This window comes from Mangifera indica, chromosome 3, assembly GCF_011075055.1.
Source record: "Mangifera indica cultivar Alphonso chromosome 3, CATAS_Mindica_2.1, whole genome shotgun sequence".
Lineage (NCBI taxonomy): Eukaryota > Viridiplantae > Streptophyta > Magnoliopsida > Sapindales > Anacardiaceae > Mangifera > Mangifera indica.
The window spans coordinates 22,918,282-22,939,197 of record NC_058139.1 but is presented as its reverse complement, the minus strand read 5'-3'; the positions used below and the strand labels follow the sequence as shown (position 1 = coordinate 22,939,197).

The 20,916-nt window shown below is 31.5% G+C and overlaps 2 protein-coding genes across 4 annotated transcripts; both read right to left on the bottom strand.

Moving 5' to 3' along the window:
- Positions 1-800: 800 nt before the first annotated feature.
- Positions 801-2,459, bottom strand: LOC123211647. Its single transcript, XM_044630438.1, has 3 exons — positions 2,407-2,459; positions 1,868-1,990; positions 801-954 (listed from the first exon to the last, which is right to left on the bottom strand). The coding sequence occupies exons 1-3, from the start codon at positions 2,457-2,459 to the stop codon at positions 801-803; spliced, it is 330 nt and encodes a 109-aa protein (XP_044486373.1).
- A 6,773-nt stretch (positions 2,460-9,232) lies between these two features.
- On the bottom strand, positions 9,233-20,112 carry LOC123211753 (probable serine/threonine protein phosphatase 2A regulatory subunit B''delta). 3 transcript variants are annotated; one of them, XR_006501468.1, is made up of 14 exons: positions 19,646-20,112; positions 18,369-18,611; positions 18,125-18,230; positions 17,913-18,012; positions 15,887-15,992; positions 15,477-15,567; positions 14,297-14,438; positions 13,704-13,851; positions 13,453-13,562; positions 12,816-12,972; positions 12,587-12,712; positions 12,359-12,508; positions 10,845-10,899; positions 9,233-9,579 (listed from the first exon to the last, which is right to left on the bottom strand). XR_006501468.1 is itself a non-coding variant. In XM_044630619.1 (13 exons), exons 1-12 carry the CDS (start codon positions 19,799-19,801, stop codon positions 12,368-12,370), a joined length of 1,626 nt encoding a protein of 541 aa, XP_044486554.1. In that variant the 5' UTR covers positions 19,802-20,112; the 3' UTR covers positions 10,573-10,899; positions 12,359-12,367. The 3 variants fall into 3 exon arrangements, 2 of the variants coding, with proteins under 2 accessions (XP_044486554.1, XP_044486555.1); XM_044630619.1 differs by lacking the exon at positions 9,233-9,579 and having other exon boundaries at positions 10,573-10,899; XM_044630620.1 differs by lacking the exons at positions 9,233-9,579; positions 18,125-18,230; positions 18,369-18,611; positions 19,646-20,112 and having other exon boundaries at positions 10,573-10,899; positions 17,860-17,971.
- Between the last annotated feature and the right edge of the window lie 804 nt (positions 20,113-20,916).

The window sequence follows — 20,916 nt, the reverse complement described above, 5'->3', positions numbered from 1 at the left end:
ACTATATTATAGTTTAGATTAATACTACAAATTTCATCTTTAGGGCTTGAATAATTAGTAAGAAAAGTTATTATTATTAAGGCTTGAATATAACATATAATTACCACCTTTTCGTAATCTTTTTTATTACCAAATTCGTAATTAGTCAAGCATCTTATATAATAACAATTTTTTAATTTTTGAATACATGTGATATATGACAGATCTTATATCAATAAAATATTTAAAAAATAATAAATATTTATAAGTATTTTTTAAATTTTTACATTATCAAAGCAAGTTTAAGCCCCCCATCACGTTTAAGCTACAATTTATTGTTTAATCGAAGATATAATTGATCGTATCATCACCCTGTTAATTTGCATCCCATTGAATAATGGCAACAAAACCTTTTCCTTGTTGATCTATTGTTATTCATATCCAAAAGTGTCCTGAAGCTCACCATCAAGCTTTTTACAAGGACTAATTCCAAGCTTCGACCACATCCCACTGATTACACCATCTTTCCCTTCATCATCTTCAATGTCGACGTCCTCACAGTCTATTAAAGAACCCGTTTCTTCTCCAAGAGGGATGTCCCAAAGGTGCAATCCTTCAAAGCCATTGATGTCACTTGCCTTGAAAATACTAGGCTTCTCTTCCTGATTAATGCCAACTTGTGAGTAGTTGGCTGTAATTTCTTTTCCTGGAGATGGGCAAGTTTGTTGAAGTCGTCATAGAAAATGTTGCTCAGGGTCAGAGTTTGAGGTGGCGAAGGAGCCGAAGGATGAAGCTCTCGATGCTTCAGAAGAGGTAAATAATTATGGAGAAGATGTCATTGAATCGCTTCCAAAACCCCGGATTTCTTTTGTTGTTTTGATAGCTTTGAAACGTGCTTCTTTCAGAATTATTCCTCCACGTGAAACATTTTGTATGCTGTCCACTTTCTCTTGCATTATAGCACCCCAATTTAACCTTACAGAGACATTGACAACAAGAAATTGCATGCTTGCAAATTTCAATTAATTAAAGTATATCATTATAATTAATAATTCTAAAGAACTTAGATTTCTACCATAATATTACATATGTAGAAGGACTAACCACCGGTTATCCAAAATCGGTTTGAACACAGTGGGTTAAGCTAAAAAAAGTAAGACATCTAAGTTAAAATCTAAATGTACCTATAGGCTAACAAAATTGAGACAAGTAAAATTAGACCTAAGTTTTGATGAGACACCCCACCCTTAGGTTAAAACTTAAGTAAACTCATGGGTTAGTTAAGAAATATTGTATATTGTACCTTTATAAACTAAGAAGAATCATACTCAAATTTAGATGAATCACTTTGTATGTGACAATTGTCAATTAATAGTCTAATTGCATTTAAAAAGAGGTAATATTAGAATACGTTAATCCACACGATGAACAAAAAAATAATGAAATAAGTTTTAATTTGAATATTAATAATGATGTATTACTATAAAATTTAATGATTTATAATTAAAAATAAGATAACACTATTTAGATGATAAACATCAACCTAAACGTATTAATTAAAGTCTAGTTGAGGACTTATATTCTAATGATACCACTAAATAACCAAAAAAAAGGGGATATATTTATTTGTAACTCACCCTCATCCATCAGTGTATTTGAAAGTTGTAAGCTCGTGAATGACATCAGTTTTGCATTGAAATTCTTCAGCAAAGTCTTCAGAGCCATGGGTTAGTACGAACTCAAGAAGAAGAACCAATGATTTGTAGGATTTCCTCCACTGTTTCCAGTTAACATTGTAAAACCTGCATAAATTAAATTATGTTTCTTGAATATAGCAGTTATGGAATTTTGAAAGATTCACAGTAACTCGTGATTATTTTTCGGTTACCTTCTATGAAGAACATCAACAACTCGCCAATAATCATCAATGTCGAAGCTTGCTTCTGCTACTTCAGTCATTATTCTTGCTTCAGGTCCCCTTGGATCACTGTTTGTCGCTTCCTCAGCCAACCTTCACAATGTGATCATTATTAAAATTAAGATATATTCAGTGCGAACTCGACAGGAACACAACGAATTCCTGAAAAGAATTAGTTATATATGTGACTCAAGTCATTTGTGGGGCTTCATAACTATGACTTTTAAAAGCTATTCCCTTTGAGATAATACAAGCCAAGCCGGCTTGGCTTGTGTTCAATTCGAATGAGTCAATTAATTGTTTGGAAACACACATTACATAATCTTAGAATTTAATAAATTTTGCAATTAATGATAATCAGTGTCTTGGTGATTCTAATAACAACCTGAGTATGTAAATTAAGTATGAAAGTTAAAAAAAAAAAAAAATCATAAATGATTGGAACTTGTTGACTTAGTGTGTTTGGTTTATGATTTACATTAAAAACAAAACAAAAAAAAATTTGTTACATGTCTATGAACAGTGACTGATTCATTGTCAAGAAAGTAGGAAATTTCACCATGATTTAGCAACAACCTCGATGGCAGATTTGAAAGTGGGATACAACCTAGTAGCAACATGGGTTGCCTGATTCTTACTTAGGGTTTGAAGGAGTTGAATTAAGTTTGACATACAGTTGTTTAACGTTCGAGAAGTAGGAATTTGTTTGCCAACTTTTATTAATATGGGGTTTAAATATGATTTTTTTTTTCCAATTATTTATTACTCTGATAAAGATTTATAAAGGTAAAATTGGTATTTGGGCAATTACAGTAGCATAAATAAGAATTTAGGTAAACGGACAAGTGATGGGATAATGGTTAAAGTGATATTTTTAGGTGTGGATTTAACATAGTTTAGCCAGAACAAGGGTTAATTCGAGCTCAACTTGAATACAAAATGTCGAGTTCGAGTTGCCTTGAATGATAAATAGTAACATCAAGAAGAAAAAAACTTATCAAAGAAAAAAAGAAGAGTTGTCAAAGAAAAAGAATAATTGCTGGATTAAAAAAAAAAAACCTCCAATAAAAAATCACCTGAAAGGTCTCTAACATGAGTCGAACTAAAACTTCAATTCCTTCAAGCCATACATAAATTGAACCCAACTAACTTACTCAAATCCACCCTTAGATATTTTTCCTAAGAATTAAAAATTAAAATATAATAGTAATGAAAAGGAAGAAAGAGATCGTCATCAAAACCAAATCAAATCTTCTAGCCAAGAAAATGGTAGAAACACAAAACATTTATCACTAAAATGACTTGAAAACAAGGAAACTCAATTGAACACAACAAAAATAATAACTAAATAAATCAAAGACGATAAGATAAAGATAACAACTATTATGAGGAAAGAGTTTTATTTTTAATTTTTTCTTTTTTATGATTTTAACTCCCTTTTTTTTTTTTTTTTTTTGCCTTGATGATTTTGATTATGGTAGAATAAATATGAACATCTTGGCTGGCACAATCAATACTCATCAATCTTCTAATTTTCAAAGACCAAGCGTTAAATCAAGGTTGATGGAACCATCTTGGCTACTGTTATCGTCATCACCAAAGTCTAACTCCATTTCATCTGGCCTAGCAGCAACTGGCTGACTCGGTTGAGTAACAGCCACCCTTAGCCTCATGTCATTATTAGGAGGAATAAAATTCACCCTTTGATCAGCTTGTGGTCTCAACTGTTCTTGATCCTGCTGTTGTGGTGGTGGTGGTGGTGGCAGCAATGGCGCCAATTGATGTTGTTGCAACTGCCACTGTTGTTGTTGTTGTGTAACATTATGAGTGTTCCTACCGATTAATCGGGCTTGAATTGGTGGGATAGGCGGAGTAAAAAAAGGTTGTGGGTTTGGGCCTAAAACAAGATTCCTTTGAGAAACACGAGCTTGGTTTTGAATTTGCAAATAATTTGCCTGAAACAGTGTTGCCGAAACATTCATAGGGTTAAAAGGTGATGGTTGTGGTTGGAATGGATTTAGAGGAAGACTGAGATTTCCTCCACTTACAACATGAAACCAGAGCACATCATCTTGCAAGTGAGCCTCATAGTGGCTAATGAGAGTCTCAACTCTATAAAAGATTTGATTACATAACACACAATTTTCTTGAAAATTATTAGGGTTTGGGTGAGATGGAAGAGCATGATTTAATCCACCATTGAAGTTTCCAAAGCCTGAGTTCCAACCAAAGCCAGACATGGTCAAGAAAACAAAAGATGGGAAAACAAAGGGAAATGCAACTATAAGAGAAACAAAAAAGCTATAAAACATAAGTTTTTCTTTTTGATTGTGGTGGAAAGAATGGTGAATGGGTGACTCAATTTATAGTGAAAGGTTTCATCACTTTTCAAGAAAAGTTCATAAGATCATTAATGTGTCATGTTGTAATATTAATTATGGTAGCAAAACATTAACTAACTTGCCTTTCTTGATTTGCTTATTAGATTTTCAAATCTAATTCTTAGTTTTAGGCCTTTTTGGGATGCTTAGAGTAAATACTCTTACCCTAATAGTTTATAGAAACTCTTGTCTGTCATATTTATATTAAAAACTAAAAGTATAACTATGTATATTAACGATGTGTATTAATTTATATACTAACAATAATTTGTAATCATGTGACTGAATATTATTTTACCATTATTAATAGAAAAATTAATACCATTGTTAATAAAGATTTTTTTGTTTTAAAAATTATTTGAATTCCAAATATTTTTCTCAGGAAATCCTTTTTTACAAGAGCTCAAGTGATCATTTGCTTATTTATTTATTCAATAATACTTCATCTATACACAATCAAGTTCTAATAGATATAAACAAACTAACATATTATTATATGACCGAGTAATTTTGAATTAAAAATAAAATAAAAATTTTAATTAATTTATCAGATGATGATAAGTCAGTTTATCTACCATTTGTGTATATAGTATTACTCTTATTTCTTTCGGAGTATCAAAATAAAAATCAAAAGGACTTTTACAAGCTCTTTTAAGAATTTTTTCAATATTTTTACATTTTCTATGTAAATTTAGGGTTTTTCCAATTTTACCTGGTTAGAGTTAATGAGGATATGTAAATTTTTTATATTCTTGTTTAAAAGAAACATTTACCCATGATTCCATGAAAAATTAAAAAGAAAGAAAGAAAGAAAGAAACAATACAAATATTTAACCAATTTCTCTAATTTCATAACTGTGAATGGGTTGTTTTGACTTTTGAATACACCAGTGCTTCTCTGGAATTGTTGTTATCATTGATTAAAAAGTGGTTTTAAAGAGATTATATTAAGGGTCTAATTAAGTAAGTTCATAAACAATTTGACAACGGTTACCTATTTTTTACAAAAATATTTAATGATCGAACCAGAGCAGATTAACCATTGAGTCTTAATTGAATCAATTAGACTAACCGGCTCCGTCCAGGTTTTAAAACATCATATACAAATATCTTCCCCTAAAATTCTCCATTTATTATGTGTTAAATAAAGTTGAAATTCCCACTTTGTAACTCAAGTGATGTGTGTTCACTTATGTAAATGTCAATACTACATACATGATATGTTGATGTGATAAAGTATTTCAAAACATCTTTATTTTTTGAAAGTTCATTAAAAAACACTTTAACAATAATTGCAAATGTTAGTATAACTTATGTAGTTACTCTTTAACGACATTTCGTTAAAGTGTATTTTAACTAATTTTGAAAAAAAAATAATTAAATTTAATAGCAATTCTAAATATCATAAATAATTACTACAATATCGTCAAACTTTTATTGACAATTTTTTTGAATTTATACCAAATTGTAAATAATTTTCAGTAAAACTTATAACGAAACGTAATTTAACAACATTTTTCTATGTACCAATAAAAATATTAGTGGTATTATAAATACCTCTAAAATTCATTAAAAAAAAAGGTTATCAAATATTCCTTTTGTTAAAGTGTTCTCTTTGATTATTATAATGCTAGCACATCATCAATCATATCACTTTGTATCTATAATATTAAATTTATCTCAACTTTTGATACATATTTTTTGTCATCAACTAAAGATATACAATATGAAGTCTTACACAAGATAAAAAATGATAATGATAATTAGAACTAAATATAACAGTAAGTCGTGTTAGGTCAATTTTGATAAAGCCCATTGTGCCTATGGGTTGTGTTGGACTCAAAACTCGCACAATCGTAAGCCTTTGTATTAACCTGTAAAAATATATAGGTTTATAGTATAGCCCACTGATTCTTGGTTAAATCTGGTCAACCAACTAATTAGATCAAAGTTTTAAAACACTTGATACAAATATCTTTCACCACCCCCTACCCCCTAAAAAAAAAAAAAAACTCTATTTATTATGTGTGATAAGATGTTAAATTTTTTTTTATAATGTTGTATATAAAGAGTTGAAATTCCTAACTTTGTACCTCAAAGTGATGTATTTGTTGATGTGTGCATGTGTTAATACTACACTTGTGATATGTAGATGTGATAAAGTATAGTATTTTTGTGTGATTATGTATCATCAACTATATCTATCACTTTGTATCTATAATAATATTAAACTTATCATAACTTTTGATACGTATTTTCTGTCTATACAGTTTTCTTCTTAACCAACTAAAGGTATATATAATATAAAGTCTTGCACAACATAGGGTATAATAATAACAATAAAAACCATGTGATTATTTTTTCATCCATTATATTAAATGTATGTGAAAATGAGACATAAGAGAATTCTTACCATGGTTTGACTCACAAGTCAAAGTTTATAATCTTACTACAAATCCTCAAAACATACACCAAAAACCAATGAAAAATCCACTCTTTTCTAAAAACCCTTAATTTTGACCATTTTTGTGGACTATATATATATAATACACAAGATTCCCCAAAGTTTTGGCCTTTTGTGGATATAGCACATGGACTCCGATCCGAGAGTGGGCGTCTGGCAGATCGTTTTTTGGAAAATTTTCACACCATCAATGTTTTACAAGCGAAGCTATATAACCTTGAAATTCCTATCAGAAACTCAAGCGGTAATTATAAAAAAGATAGTTTTATTCTAACCAAAAATATTAAAACAAATCAATGAAAATACAACATCAAGAATAACAAGGGCTAAACCCTAATTCTAAATTCAGAGCTTCAACGTCAAATCCAGCGTCTCCGAATCATATTTTTTTCTCCTTTTTCTCTCCATTTGATGATTTTCAGGGATCTTAATTTGCTGCAACTGATCAAGAAACGGCTTGGTGAGGTCTACAGCCGGTTCTGCGGCCGCCATTCTCCTCTCCACCAGTGTAGGCTTATAGTTAGGTGACAACTGGGCCCCTAACATCCCCAGAGACGGCGGAACTTGCACTTGACGAGGCAACCGAGCGGTGGGGGAACCATGAAGAAGAAAATGGTTTCTCTGGTTCTCCAAGAAAACTCTTTGAGCGAACGTAAGTTGGTCATCATGTTGTCTTCTTGAAGCAAAAACACTCTCGTTTTCAACAATATGAGTTTCAATATGGTTTATCAGCGCTTGAGTGCTGAAAAAAACCTGATCACAAATTCTGCAAGCGATTTGTGGAAAAGCAAAGGGCCTTTTTGGAGAAGAACTCAGTTCATGCATGCCATTTTCATGCCTCTTATCGCCCCAACCAAAACTAGCCATGGCTGCTAATAATAACTTACAGAGGAAGTAAAGAGAGAGAGATGAGGATTGAATGAATGAAGAAGCCTTAGATTGATTATGAATTTATAGTAATTTGGTTACCATTTAAGCTGTGATTTGTATGAAGAATGATGCGTTGGCAAATGCATGAAAAGCATTAATGGTTGCTTAACAATTCAGCGAGTGTCCTTAAATGAAATTTATGGAATTATTCAACAAATATATTTCACTGATTTAATGCTAATTAATATTTGTAATTATAAAACACTAAGTGTAACAGCTATAAAAGGAAAAATTATGTTGTTAATAGTATTAAAAGCCTGGAAAAGGCCAAGAGATTTGATTGCCAATTAAATGCAAAATGACACTCACAGTAAAAAGACAGTTTTGGAGTTTTTTAAGGACCCGGACCAACCGAACCGATTGAAAAACGATGATAATGCTGGTTTGGATTATGACTAAAACTTGTTTTAGTTATCAAATCGATTTGACCTAGGGTTGAACCGAGTAAATTATATTAGGATGTAGTTCAACTATCGTATTAATATCAACATAGTTAAACCCACTATTATTATCGGTTTGCCCTACTATCAAATCAGATGATTCATAAATTAACTCTTTTGGACTGAGTAAAAACCCTAAAATCTAAAGACTGCGTTTAGAAATATTGTAATTAAAAGTTTCCATATATTTTATAACCCTAGGTAGATGAATTCGGTGAATGCATCAAATGTAAATAGGGATTAACTTATTTATCTCTATGATATGTTTGTCCAATTATGGTAAGTTATAATGCACATATATAGTTATGAAGTTGCCATTTTTTTCCTAAATTTTATTCCTTTTTTTGTTCATTCAATACCACAAATAACAAATATAAATTTCTGGCTTTTATTTCTGATTGGAGCAATGTGGAAAATACACATAAATTCTTATAAGCTTTTTTTTTTCCTTTTTTGGGGTCTGCCATTAATGAGTTACATCTGTTTTCTACTCATAAGATTTCCTTCTATAAATGAAAAGAAGATTGATTTTTCAGTCTATTGAATTGAACCAAAACATCAGGCTTAGGACATATAAAGTAATCACTAAGAATAAATACTGTCATTGGTTATATTAATTACTAGAACAACAAAATGGGATTACCAATTTAATACACATCATTTATCCTTGTCCATGTTTTAATTTTTCTTTTTTAATTATAGGATTGTTGGACCTTGTGTGTTTTGACGTTATAAAAAAAATGACTGTAAATGTATTAACAATTGTTTAATGCATAATTTATGTTATAAGTCTATCAATCGGGTCTGGATTGTTTAAGCCCAAACACCAAAAAAATTTTAGGCTCTTGGGTTTTGAGTTTGCCCATTTGAGCCTTAGAATTGAATTAGGCTTCAGGCAAAAAACCAAGCAAAATGATTGTAAATGTACTAGCAATTGTTTAAGATATGCCACCAATTTGTTCAAGTATATATGAAATTAAAAATTTATGCAAAAAATGTATGGAAATGTTTGTTCCACTTCTAGGTTGCTCGTTCAATGAGGAACGATATCATTTACTAGTCATCACTCATTTGGTCCAAATTCGACTAAAATTAAATAATAAAGAATAAAACACCTATCTTAAAATATTTCAAACTGAAAACAAACTCATTTAAGAAAGTCGTTCAAAGGTTTGAATATTTTGAAGAAAATTAAAGTCCAAGTTCAGAATGACTATTTTATAGTTTAAACGTTTATCCCTCAAATAAATCTTCTACTCATTTTACAAAAAACAAGATCATTTTGAGAGGTCATCACCCGTTCATCCAAAATTGGACAAATTCTACAAAACATGGAAGGCTCGTTCCAAAGTTCTCAGATGTTCATTCCAATCAGAAGGTGACAAGAATGCATATCAATTGATCTTCATTTCAAAAATTTTAGGTCAAGAACAACCATTCCAAAAGCTAATACTTGTTCCTTGGAATCTGCAAAACATATTCAAAAGATCATTTTAGAGTCAATGACTATTTTTAGACCAAACTACTAGCTTGCATCATTCATAAAAATCAAGTATAAAATCATAAATATGAGACATATTCAAGTTAGATGAAGAAAAAGAAATATAAGAAAAGCTATTCATACTAAGTTAAAGATCACATTCTTTATAAAATTTTTACTTTCTTAGTGTTTATAATAATTTTTTTGAGAGATTGTGTTACTTTGTTGTAGGTCAGCCTAACTAGAGACATATCTTACTGTAATGACCTTGTACTCTAAGCTTTTTTGGTGAAGCCCTAGCTCAATAACTGTAGAAAGGCATAATCCCAATTTGAGCACAATCCATGAGAAACTAGTGTATCAAATTGATATAAAGATAATAAAACTTCAAGGGGATTGTCTTTTAAAAATGGACATAAAGAGACTTAGAATCAAAACTCCCAACCACCATAAATCACTGAGAAAAATTCTTATCCTTCTCTTTTTTCTATTAAGAACTTAAATTGCTTGTTTTTGTGTAACTTGCTTGTGTGATTTAAATTGTTTGAATTTTATTGCACTGTTATCCTTTTTAGTTTTACAAAGATACATCATTTTCAAGATAATTTTCAACAATAATATACAAAAGGATTCTCGAAATTTAAAAACTATATCATGAATATCCTTTTTACCTTACACCTTGACCGGCCTTAACCCAATCAAAGGGTTAATCCACATATCCAACCAATTGGACAGATCAATAACATGAGTATCATATGATAATAAATTTAAAACCAATTTATTAACTATATCTATTAAATAATGTTAAACAATAAATGTATTCAATTCGACAGTGCTCATGACTGATTGCCTTTGCAATATATGTTGAATCACTAGATAAATAAAGATGATATCACTACCAAATAGCTAATGATCCATTTGGATTTTGTTCTCCCACACCAGTATTATGAAAATTAGTTCTCAAAAAAACCAAATAAATAGGGCAGAAAAGATTCAATAATCCATAGAGATGAACTAAAATCAAGTGAGATGAACATTACATTATAATAAAACAAATGCAAGATATATTAAGGGAAAATACATAAAAGTGGCAGAGGAAAAATTGCCCAGTTCTTTGAAATGAACAAAAGTTCCAACTTTGCATTATTTTTAGCAACTTATGAACACTAGAAAAGAAAAACACTGAATCAGCAAAGGTACCAAATTTTCCATTGCATTTTATATCTAAGCTAAAAACTTCATACAAACTCACTGCAAATCGCTGGAGTTGTACCGCCAACAGTCCACTGCCAATCGCATATATGAATCTACATTGACCACAGTTCATCTCAGTTATAACTGATCTCAGCATAAATCATTTTTCAATAAATAAACAGATTCAAGGAAGTGTCCTCAAACCATCTATGTGCACTTGTTCTACAATGCAACAAACATGAACACCATAAATTTTTTGGAAAACTTTTTGGAAAACAGAAAAAAGATGTGTATGGAACAGGTATCATTCTTTGAAACAGAGCACCAACTGAATCTTTCATATTTTGGGAATTAATACAGGACAGCATAATCCGCAGAAACAAAGATGAAGAAAGCTAGCATGTTCGTCAATTTACTAAGGTCCAAATCTAAAACATTAAGACACTTCCGAACAGTCCAAAATATGAGTCTATATTTGCTATAAAGCAAATAATCATGGTTTTAAGAATTCTAGACAATTTTTTATATCCATTCTTCCAGGCTGAATAAAGGTATATTGTCCATCACATGAACAACAACAGACCAGAATTAAAAAAGAATGTTGCCACATAACAACATCATGTTGAAACCATATTTCAATTTAACTGAAAATATAAAAACATGGAATTGTTCCAAAAATATTTAGGCACATATTATTTGGAGGCAGCACCCTGCAAGACTGATTTATTTTGTTCAATGAAAAATTTATGGCTGGCAGTACCAATTAAAACAGCCTTAGAATAATACACACCCTTTGGCAGAGGAAGATGTCCTGTCTGTTTGAAGAAAAAGGTTAAGTATATGATTCAAATTTCAACCAATAAGAAATTAAAAGTAATTGTGTAAATTATGTCAACTTCAGAAAGCAATTATAGTAAACAATGATTCTTGCTATTGAAGCCTCAATAACATCTGCTTTAATTTAATTCTTAAGCACCAACAATAATTATAATCAATTTCAAAAAGTTGTCAAAACCACTTACAAATTTTAAGTATCAACGCTACTTATAACCAGAAATAACCATGTTTAACCAATTTTGGTCAGCCCTTTTGTGCCTCCTTTGGGGAGTCAACTTTTATTTTTAATTTATTCATAAAATCCTATTATGTTTAATTGCATGTCCTTAACTTGCTTTAGAGAAAGATAAATGAAAAAAACAGATACGGAAGCTACTCTCCGTGTTCACTACTTAGATTGACATCATTAACATCAACAACGCAGTAAAGGATGCAATTAAAGGCACTTGGAAAGTTCAAAATCCTAAAAGAAGCAACTAACCATTCAGTTTCTCATTATAAGAGCGAAAAAATGAATATTGAACAAATGATTTACAAAGCAATAATAAGCTGTCAAAATCAATTTTGTATATGAATCCATCAACGTTAGGTGGTGGCATGTTAACAAGCAAACAAGGAAAACACCAAAAGAGAATGTAAACCAAAACTTTTCAAAAAATAAACAAATATTTTTTCGCAAAGAACAAATCTAATCAAAAGATTATACTGTGCCAAAAGCACCTACAAAATACATACCAAATAAACTTAGAAGGGAGCCTCAAGTGATTCATCCCAAATATCACCACTTCCATTTGAAGCATCTTCCACATCTTCTTCCATGGAAAGCCTTATATACTCTCTATGAGCAAAACGATCCCATTCTGTCCAAGTTGGGTTTTCGCGCTCCTGATTCAGCAATTAAATCAAACCTGATGCAGTTCCTTAAACTGATTTTGAGATGGAAGTGTTAGAACTTACACTTACCTGACGTATAAGAAAAGGGTCACGACTTTCAAAAGCAATGAACTTATTGAGATTGAAAAGAATATTGAAAACATGTCCAGAGAGTTTGCAACTTTTCAAGTCACGTAGAGTTATGTAGCCCTCATTCTGTAAATAGACAAACAATTACAAACAAGAGGAAAAATCACATTCATACTCCCACAAAAAACTGAGAGCCAAAGATGGGTGATCAGTAAGAACCAAGAGTGACCTCTGGCCCAATCATGTCAATAATTTGGCATAATATATCTTCAAATAGCACGGGCTCTTGGGCCATGCATTCCATCCTATGCAACTGCTCCTCATAAAAGAATTGCATTTCATTTCGTGTGAGCAACCCATTCCCATCCAAATCAATGCATTTAAACCTGAAAAAAGCAATCTGAAAGGTCATATGGCATATTAATATTACATGCAAGATTAACTAACAAGAAATACAGTAAAATCCTGTTAATCAAAATAACTTTAAAGCCAATTAAAGCAATAACAAAATAATTTTTACTTCTTCAAACAAAAAAAGCAGAGCAAGAGGTGCCAAGGATTTCATAAATATTAAATAATTCATTTGTCATGAGAGTTACATAAAGAAAAAGAACAGGCCAGTACTAGGTCCTTTTACAAAATCCACCAGCTGGTATAAGGCTCTGGTAACAATGTCTAACTCCCCACTAACATCATCTAGGTCAGGGTGATCACACAAGGATTTATTGCTCAGATTTCAAAAGAAAAAATAAGAATTAAAAAACATATTTGTGGATTTAAAACCTTTTTTTACTAATGAGGCGAGCAAAGAGTGTGAAGTTTCTTTATTTCATCTCATTCAATCAAAAACAGGGAACATTATATACCAGTACTCTAGTCCAGGCTCTGAAGATTTATCCTCTTCTGACAATATAAAGTGAACAAAATCTTCATAACCCATCTTCCCTGAAACTTTACAAGTAAATTTCTTTGGAACCTGACATGAAATAGTAGCATTAATCAGATCAAATAAGAGTTGCATAAATAAGAAATATCCACAGTATATTATTTTCTAACTAAAACCTGTACTTAATAATCTAAGAAAGAATAGATATAGAAAGAATGAACAAAAACGAACCTGAGAAAAAATTCTATCAACAATCCGGTAGGTAAGAGCATGGTTACCATATCTGATGAGGTTCTCTTTGTCAATCAAAAAATCATGGTCTGTGTCGATCTCCCAGAATTTGCAGTAAATTACATAGAAGTGTTCATATGAGAAGTACCTGAACTACCCAAAAATAGGAGAAGCAAAAGTTACTTCCATGAAACCAGAAAGAATAAAATTCTAATATTTACTGTTGTGCTTCTCCTGTTTATAATGGCCCTGAGGTTCTAATTTAGACATGGTTTTAGAAGGAAATAAAAAATACAGGATTTTATTAGGTTCTATGATGCACCACCAATTACATTCCTCAATCAGATTATGCTAACAAAGAAATGTAAATCAACTGGGTTAATACTTCAAAAAATTAAAATAAAAATAAAAGCTTTTGTTTCATGATGATATGAAAAAGCAAAATAAAAAATTGTAACTTCTGTGTTCAAAATACTCCAAAAACATAGAAAACTGCACTTTGATGTCATACTTCAAAAGTATACTCTGGGTTACTCCAAAAGTGCACCAGTTTCATGGCACAAACAGAACATAATTTATGCTACAAGACTAACCTCAAGACTTTGTTAATGTCTTCTTCCTCATCTACATGCTGCATTGCAGCAATCAGGTTTCCACGTTTCAACTCCCTGAGGGTAAGATGGCCATTTCCTGATCTGTTAATGTAGTAAAATATTCGGTATATGACTGTTTCCGCTGTTACATTGCAAAGCTAAAAATGAATAAGTCACAAGGCAGTTTGAGGTAAAAACCATGAAGTATTACCACAACATAAGAATTGTACAGACTGGCATTGAAGAGACACTAGACATCTTAAAATAGTTAAAATTCATAATTTATTTTTAAAGCAATTGGTAACAGCCATTGATACAGTCATTGTCGAAATATATATTAGGTCTATTAGTGTGGAGATTGAAACTCATATTACACAAAACCAATTGACTTGTGTTAAGCTTCAATCTCTCACACTTATATATCACTCACTTCTATTGTATTTATTAGATATGAGACTTTAGTCTCCAATATTTTCTCTTAAGTGCAACTATTATAGATTGTTAGGCCTGCTGTTTGACTGAGTCCGTTTTCTGGACAGATGCGTTGTCATTTATATCTAGGAACATTTTAGGTTGTTAGACCCGCCTTTTGACTCGTACGCTGATACAATGTCAGATACCATATCGGAAATATATTTGGTCTATAAGTGTGGAAATTAAAATTTGTATTACATAAAACCAATTGGCTTGTGTGTCATCAATGACACATATAATAAGTAGATTGTGCATTAACAAAATGAGCCCTGAGCATGTACTACCTTATTCTAAAATGCTATAAATAATAATTACATACAGAAATCTATTGAAAACACTGAATGACATGAGAGATAATCAATATCTCAACCCTCATATAGAATAATGTAGAGCATCAATAAAACGCATATTCTATTCTTAAAAATGAAATAAATGAAACCAAATACAGATGCAGAATTAATAATGATGTATTTCACTAAGACACAAAAAAGGGAAGGAGAAATTCTTCAGAGTGGTTAGTGAGTTTTAGGATGACTTGGGCAGGCAGTTCCACATAGTCAACACCCTAGGAGGACCAACCATTGGACCCAAAAAAAAAGTCAGCCCATTTCCATCAATGATGCTTAGACACCAATGCGTAAATTTGACATATCCTTAATTCATATCTAAAAAGACTAGCACCAAATGTTTGTAATTGTAACCATACCATATCTTAGCTGAAATTCAGGCGTGCTTTGTAAAAACTCCAACCCTGGATGAGACGCCAAAAGTTCCCGTAATACAGGTTTGAAATCATCCTGCATTAAGACAAAGTACTAAGATATTTAACTTATGATCAGTCTACAATCAAAGAGTCCTCTTCTTTTCACAAGTTCCACCAAGCAGTTTTCATGCATATGATGTATTCTAAGCACACTATCCTCTCGAGTTCCAGCCAGACTTTATTTTGATAAGATCTTTTTCCAAATGTTGGCCTTTTTCATCTAGAATTGTACTTTATTTTTCTCACACGTTCATAACTTTATTATTTTGTAGTCCCACATGAAATCCTTTTAAACTTATAATATATAGTTTTTTAATCAAAAAGACATAAAGTTTATTAATTGCAAAACAGACCTGAGTGAGGTAATTGTGATCCGGTTGTTTCAAAATTCTGTAAATCCGTGTTGCTAGATCCATTGTCAACATGTTGCCATTAATCCAATAATCAATAAATTGATCCCTACGGCATGCCCAATGAAAATGTCAGAACACAGATGATGATATAACAAGACCAATAACTACAACCTCTAATGAACCATAACTTCTTGATTACCATGTTTAATCAGTGGGTTAGTCCCTAATTCTTTTTTTTTTTTTCCCTTTATATTTTCGTGGGGGGACTTAGGGGATCAATCACAAGATAAGGATCAGAAAACCTAATGAAGAAGGATTTCATACCAAAAAGGAAAGCACCAAAATTGTCAAACAAAGAATTAAAATTTAGAACTAAACTATCAAGTGTACATGGTTCCATGTCTATACATTAGTAGTGAGCCGATAATGAAATTCACTACTTACTAAGCTTCTCGATGAAATACAAGCTCATGTTTGAGCACACAAGCAGATTCACAAACACAGACCAGCAATCAGACACCATGAAGCAACTAGAGATTCATAGAGAAACCATGCTTTTTAGGCGCACACTACCATAGCAAAGGAAAAAACCCTCAATAGAAATTTGTGGCCAACAACATTCAATCTCTATCTCTATCTATAGCAAATAGTAATCGCACTAGGGGCAGAGAAGAAAATAATATTAAAGGAAAAAATTTTCTATAATCACCCTTGTGATTAATCATTTATAAGTAGTTTGAAATACATCCAATAATTCCTGCAAATCAAAAACTATCAAATTCCTCCAAAATAAAGAACAAATAAATAGATCTAGAAATCATTAAAGGGGATCAAGAAAGGGAACCTTCTAGAATCCCCTAGGCACATTTTCACCAAAACCCAACTCAGAAAAGCCTCCACATCAATACAAGTGAAATTTGTAAATACAAGCCACTAATACTTTCATTTTGGCACCTACTCCAATCTACTTTATGTCTACCTTCAGGATCAAACAATGGAAAAACTACAAGAGATTCTTGTTGGAAGGTAAACAGAAAACAGGGGCTCTCATGTAATTAAGTGGAGAGAAGCAGTAAAACCAAGAGACAAAGGAGCTATAATAAATTGGTTCATTCCTGGAAATTAATGTGATTTACTCTAAGAGTATGACTTCAGATGAAAATCCATTGAAATTATAATGTATTGCTTTCAATGAGAATGATCTGACAAGAAAGAAACAACTGTATTTTGAAAAGCGAAAAAGCAGACGAATTCAGCAACATAAGGGACAAGAATCCAATTTCTAGCATCTCTTTGGGCCTCAGTCTTTAAGGATTTTCAAGACTCCTCTCTCTTTTCTATTCAAGTAAACAGGGAAGAGGTTATTAGATAGCTAGTTCCTTGAGGATTCAAGTATATATATTGGTATAGCTTCTGTCACTTCAAGGGCAGCTTTTGTTATCGTCTTTTCTAGAAAGCTGCTCCACTTCTAAATCTCTTCTTTCACATTAATACAGAGCTTGCTTTTTTCTCAAAAAAGAAAAATTAGATAACAAAAACCAATCCTCCAATCAAAGTCCTCAAACAGCTTTGACAAAAATTAAACTTAACCCATATTTTTCCAAGAAAGACTGACAAACTATCTAAGGGAATAATAAAACAAAAATAATTACAGAACAAGAAGACCAAATGAATCCACTTAAAGCCTAGAAAACCACAGTAATTCATTTTCCAACAATGAAAAGGATTATCAAACATCGATTCAAGATACCCAATGAGGGTCCTCTTTATTGGGTGTAAAAAATTGGACAAGAGAGACTTAATCAACAAAACACTTTTATCAGATCAAGCAAATAAAAAATGCAAAGAAACAGTAAATGCCTATGATTATTTAGGGTATCATTTTGCAGCAGCCTTCTCTGTCAATTGAAACACAAATCATAGTTCTGTTTATACAGAAATTTCTTTGAAGTGGCTTTTAAAAGAAAAATTACCAATGATCTCAAAAAGCTTTGCCAATGCACCGATCCATTAAGAAAGAGCCTACCTTGTCACAATTCCAGTGCTAACAGTGTTTATCCTTCTAAACAGAGCAGTAGAGAAAAATGATGGTAGCTTGCAAATTTCCTTTGTCACTGACTTAAAATCTGACACATGAAGACACAAGACAGAATAAGAAATAAAAAGTTTAATAGGCATTTAAGATAAGAAAAATTATGAAGAAAAAATAGAATGTATGCCCAAAAAAGGTATTCTCACCATGAACTTGCAATCCAGGCGTGCGGCCATAAAAAAGCTGATCAATTGCATACAAGCACTGGTCTTTCAGTTCGTTTGGAGGCGGACGTCCATTTTTAAAATAAAACTGCATCAATTATAAGCTCCATTAAGACCAGATATTCACTCAACATACATCAAGGAAAGATTCTGTCAACTTTTACGCTCAAAATATCAGTATCATCAGCCAGAAAACTAGTATGAACAGTACACCGGTAATTCATACCTGAGGTATGACTTCCCATACAGGCTCACTGACTATTTTCAAGGAAGAAGCTAAGGGAGAAGGACCAGTCCTGTGTTTTGTAACACGTGGAGAACCAGACGTAGCACGTGGTGAAAGAGGAGGAGTACTGGCAGCTGCAAACATGGAAGGTAATGAATTGGTCGAAGAAATATTCATACTAGTAGAACTCCCAGATGTGTTAAAAGGAGCTCCTGCCTTTGCATCAGCCATCAAAGACTTCACCTAAGTCATCATAGCAAAAGAGAAGAAAAAGAAAATAATATATTGAAATGGCAAGTCCAAAATGAACCAAAGATAATAATATTAAAAATGATCACACCCATCAAATGAAATACTTATGAAAAGACAACCAAAAGTAGACTCACATAAAAATTTGGTTCCAAACAACACCTTAAGGTACAACCACAAATCCATATTACTCTATCCTATATGATGAGACAATGGTCATTGTTGTATTATGTTGACTTGTTCATGATAGTGGCTTACGGCACCCATAACTATCTTAAAAGATTTACTTTCAACTTGACAACTACTCAGAGATCACCCAACATTTCAAACGATTTGTCCATTTTACTTCTACTGGTCTAATTTAAGGAAAATCTCCAGATTCTCTAGCTCAATATTACTCCTGAGACAAGTACTGTCCATATTTACCATTCCCATTTCATAACTACAGCTACACTAAACAACATTCAGTGTACTTTGGAATCATCCCACGCAATTAGGACTTTAATAATTCAAATCGCCTCATCTAAAATGGCAAATTATTCTCATCATTCAGTCATATGATCTAAGAATGTATCACACAAAAAACTAACTAACAGCCTTCAAATTTTGAATTTCACCTTCTACATATATTAACTATAAAACTGGTGTCACAAGGAATAACAAACATATAATTTAATAAGGAAAACCAAATACACTCTTAACACAATTAACACAAGCAAACCCACACACTTCAATCTCAAAGGCCTTAACGCCAGAAAATTAAAGGTACAGAAATTAAAAATAAACATTTATCGAAACAGCGATTGACTTATAATAGATTCCTCTGTTTCTCATAAAAACAATAACACCAATAGCATTATAATTAATAAGAAATAACAACAAGCACAAGAAGTAAAAGTAACAAGTTACAGAACGAGAAATTCCCATACGTAAGAATACAATTGAGGCTAACAATCAAAAAAATACCAGTAATTAAAGAGAACCCAATTAATAAAAACATAAAGAAATGAATAGAATAATAAAAATACCAATTTATATGTGTCAGGAAACGAAAGCCAAATCGAAAAGAGCTCCTCAGCAAGATAGGGATTGGATTTGACCGCCAACGGTGAAAGCTCCGGTAACTGTAACAAATCCGGGTCCACAGACGTCACGTCACCAGTCACAACCTCCACATCCATCATTATAATTCAATTCAATCCGGTGAAAACTTCACGTTAAAACCCTAGATCCCAAATTCAACAAGAACTAACAAAATTCGGAAACACCCTTTGAACAACAAGCAGAAAAGGCCAATTAAATTGGGAGAAAGATAGAGAATTGGGTTTTTTGAGAAATTTTTAGATATGAATTAACGGGAAGTGGTATTGTGTAGAGAAGGGCAAGAAGTTTGTTGTGTGTTGACGGAGAAATCAGAAGAAGAGCGGAGTTTTTGCAATGAGTATACAAAGGCAAAAATTTGAAGTGTCTGATAAAATGCACGCACAGTGTTAACAGAAACTGCCCAATCATAGGACTCACTCAGTAGACTTTGATTATGGGCCAAAAACTATGTCCCACCCAAGGTTTACTGAAATGACATCGCACCCTTTATGTTTTAGAAAGTCAGATTTCCACCTGCATTCACTTCCACTGGTGATTCCCTTCAAACATAAAATTTTTGCTACTTTCTATTCGATTTTTCCTTTTAAAAATAATATATATAATTAATTATAGTTTTTAAAAAAATGTTATAAATTTTCATGTAATTTTTTTAGAGGATTTTTGAAATTCAAAAAAAGTTTAAAATGTTTTTAAAATATTTAAAAACTTCAATAGGATTATTAATAATTTTAAAAATAATAGTCATATTCTCAAAAATACCAAATAACACGTAATATTTTAATATTAAGAGAGTTTTGATATTTTAAAGATTTTAAGTAATAATTTCTAAAAATATAAGAATATATTGATAATTTAATATTTATATTAAATATTATTAGTAGTTTTGTAATTTAAGTAAAAGTTAAAAAAATTATTTTTAAAGATATCACTAAAGAAAGTGAATGTCAATTGGGAATTTGGTTTTTTGAAACTTCGATAATCATTTAACCTTCATTATATATGTATTGTGGTTAAATTTATGTGTTGCTATAGGGTTGACTCGATATGAGCTATTCAAGTTCAAATTGAATAAACGAATTCAAGTTAATAATTAAATTCGTTTTCATAAAACAAAGCATGTTTGAGTCAATTTAAATATTCAAGTTTAAACTATCTCGAAATAAATCCAAAATTATATTATTTTCAATCTAATCTC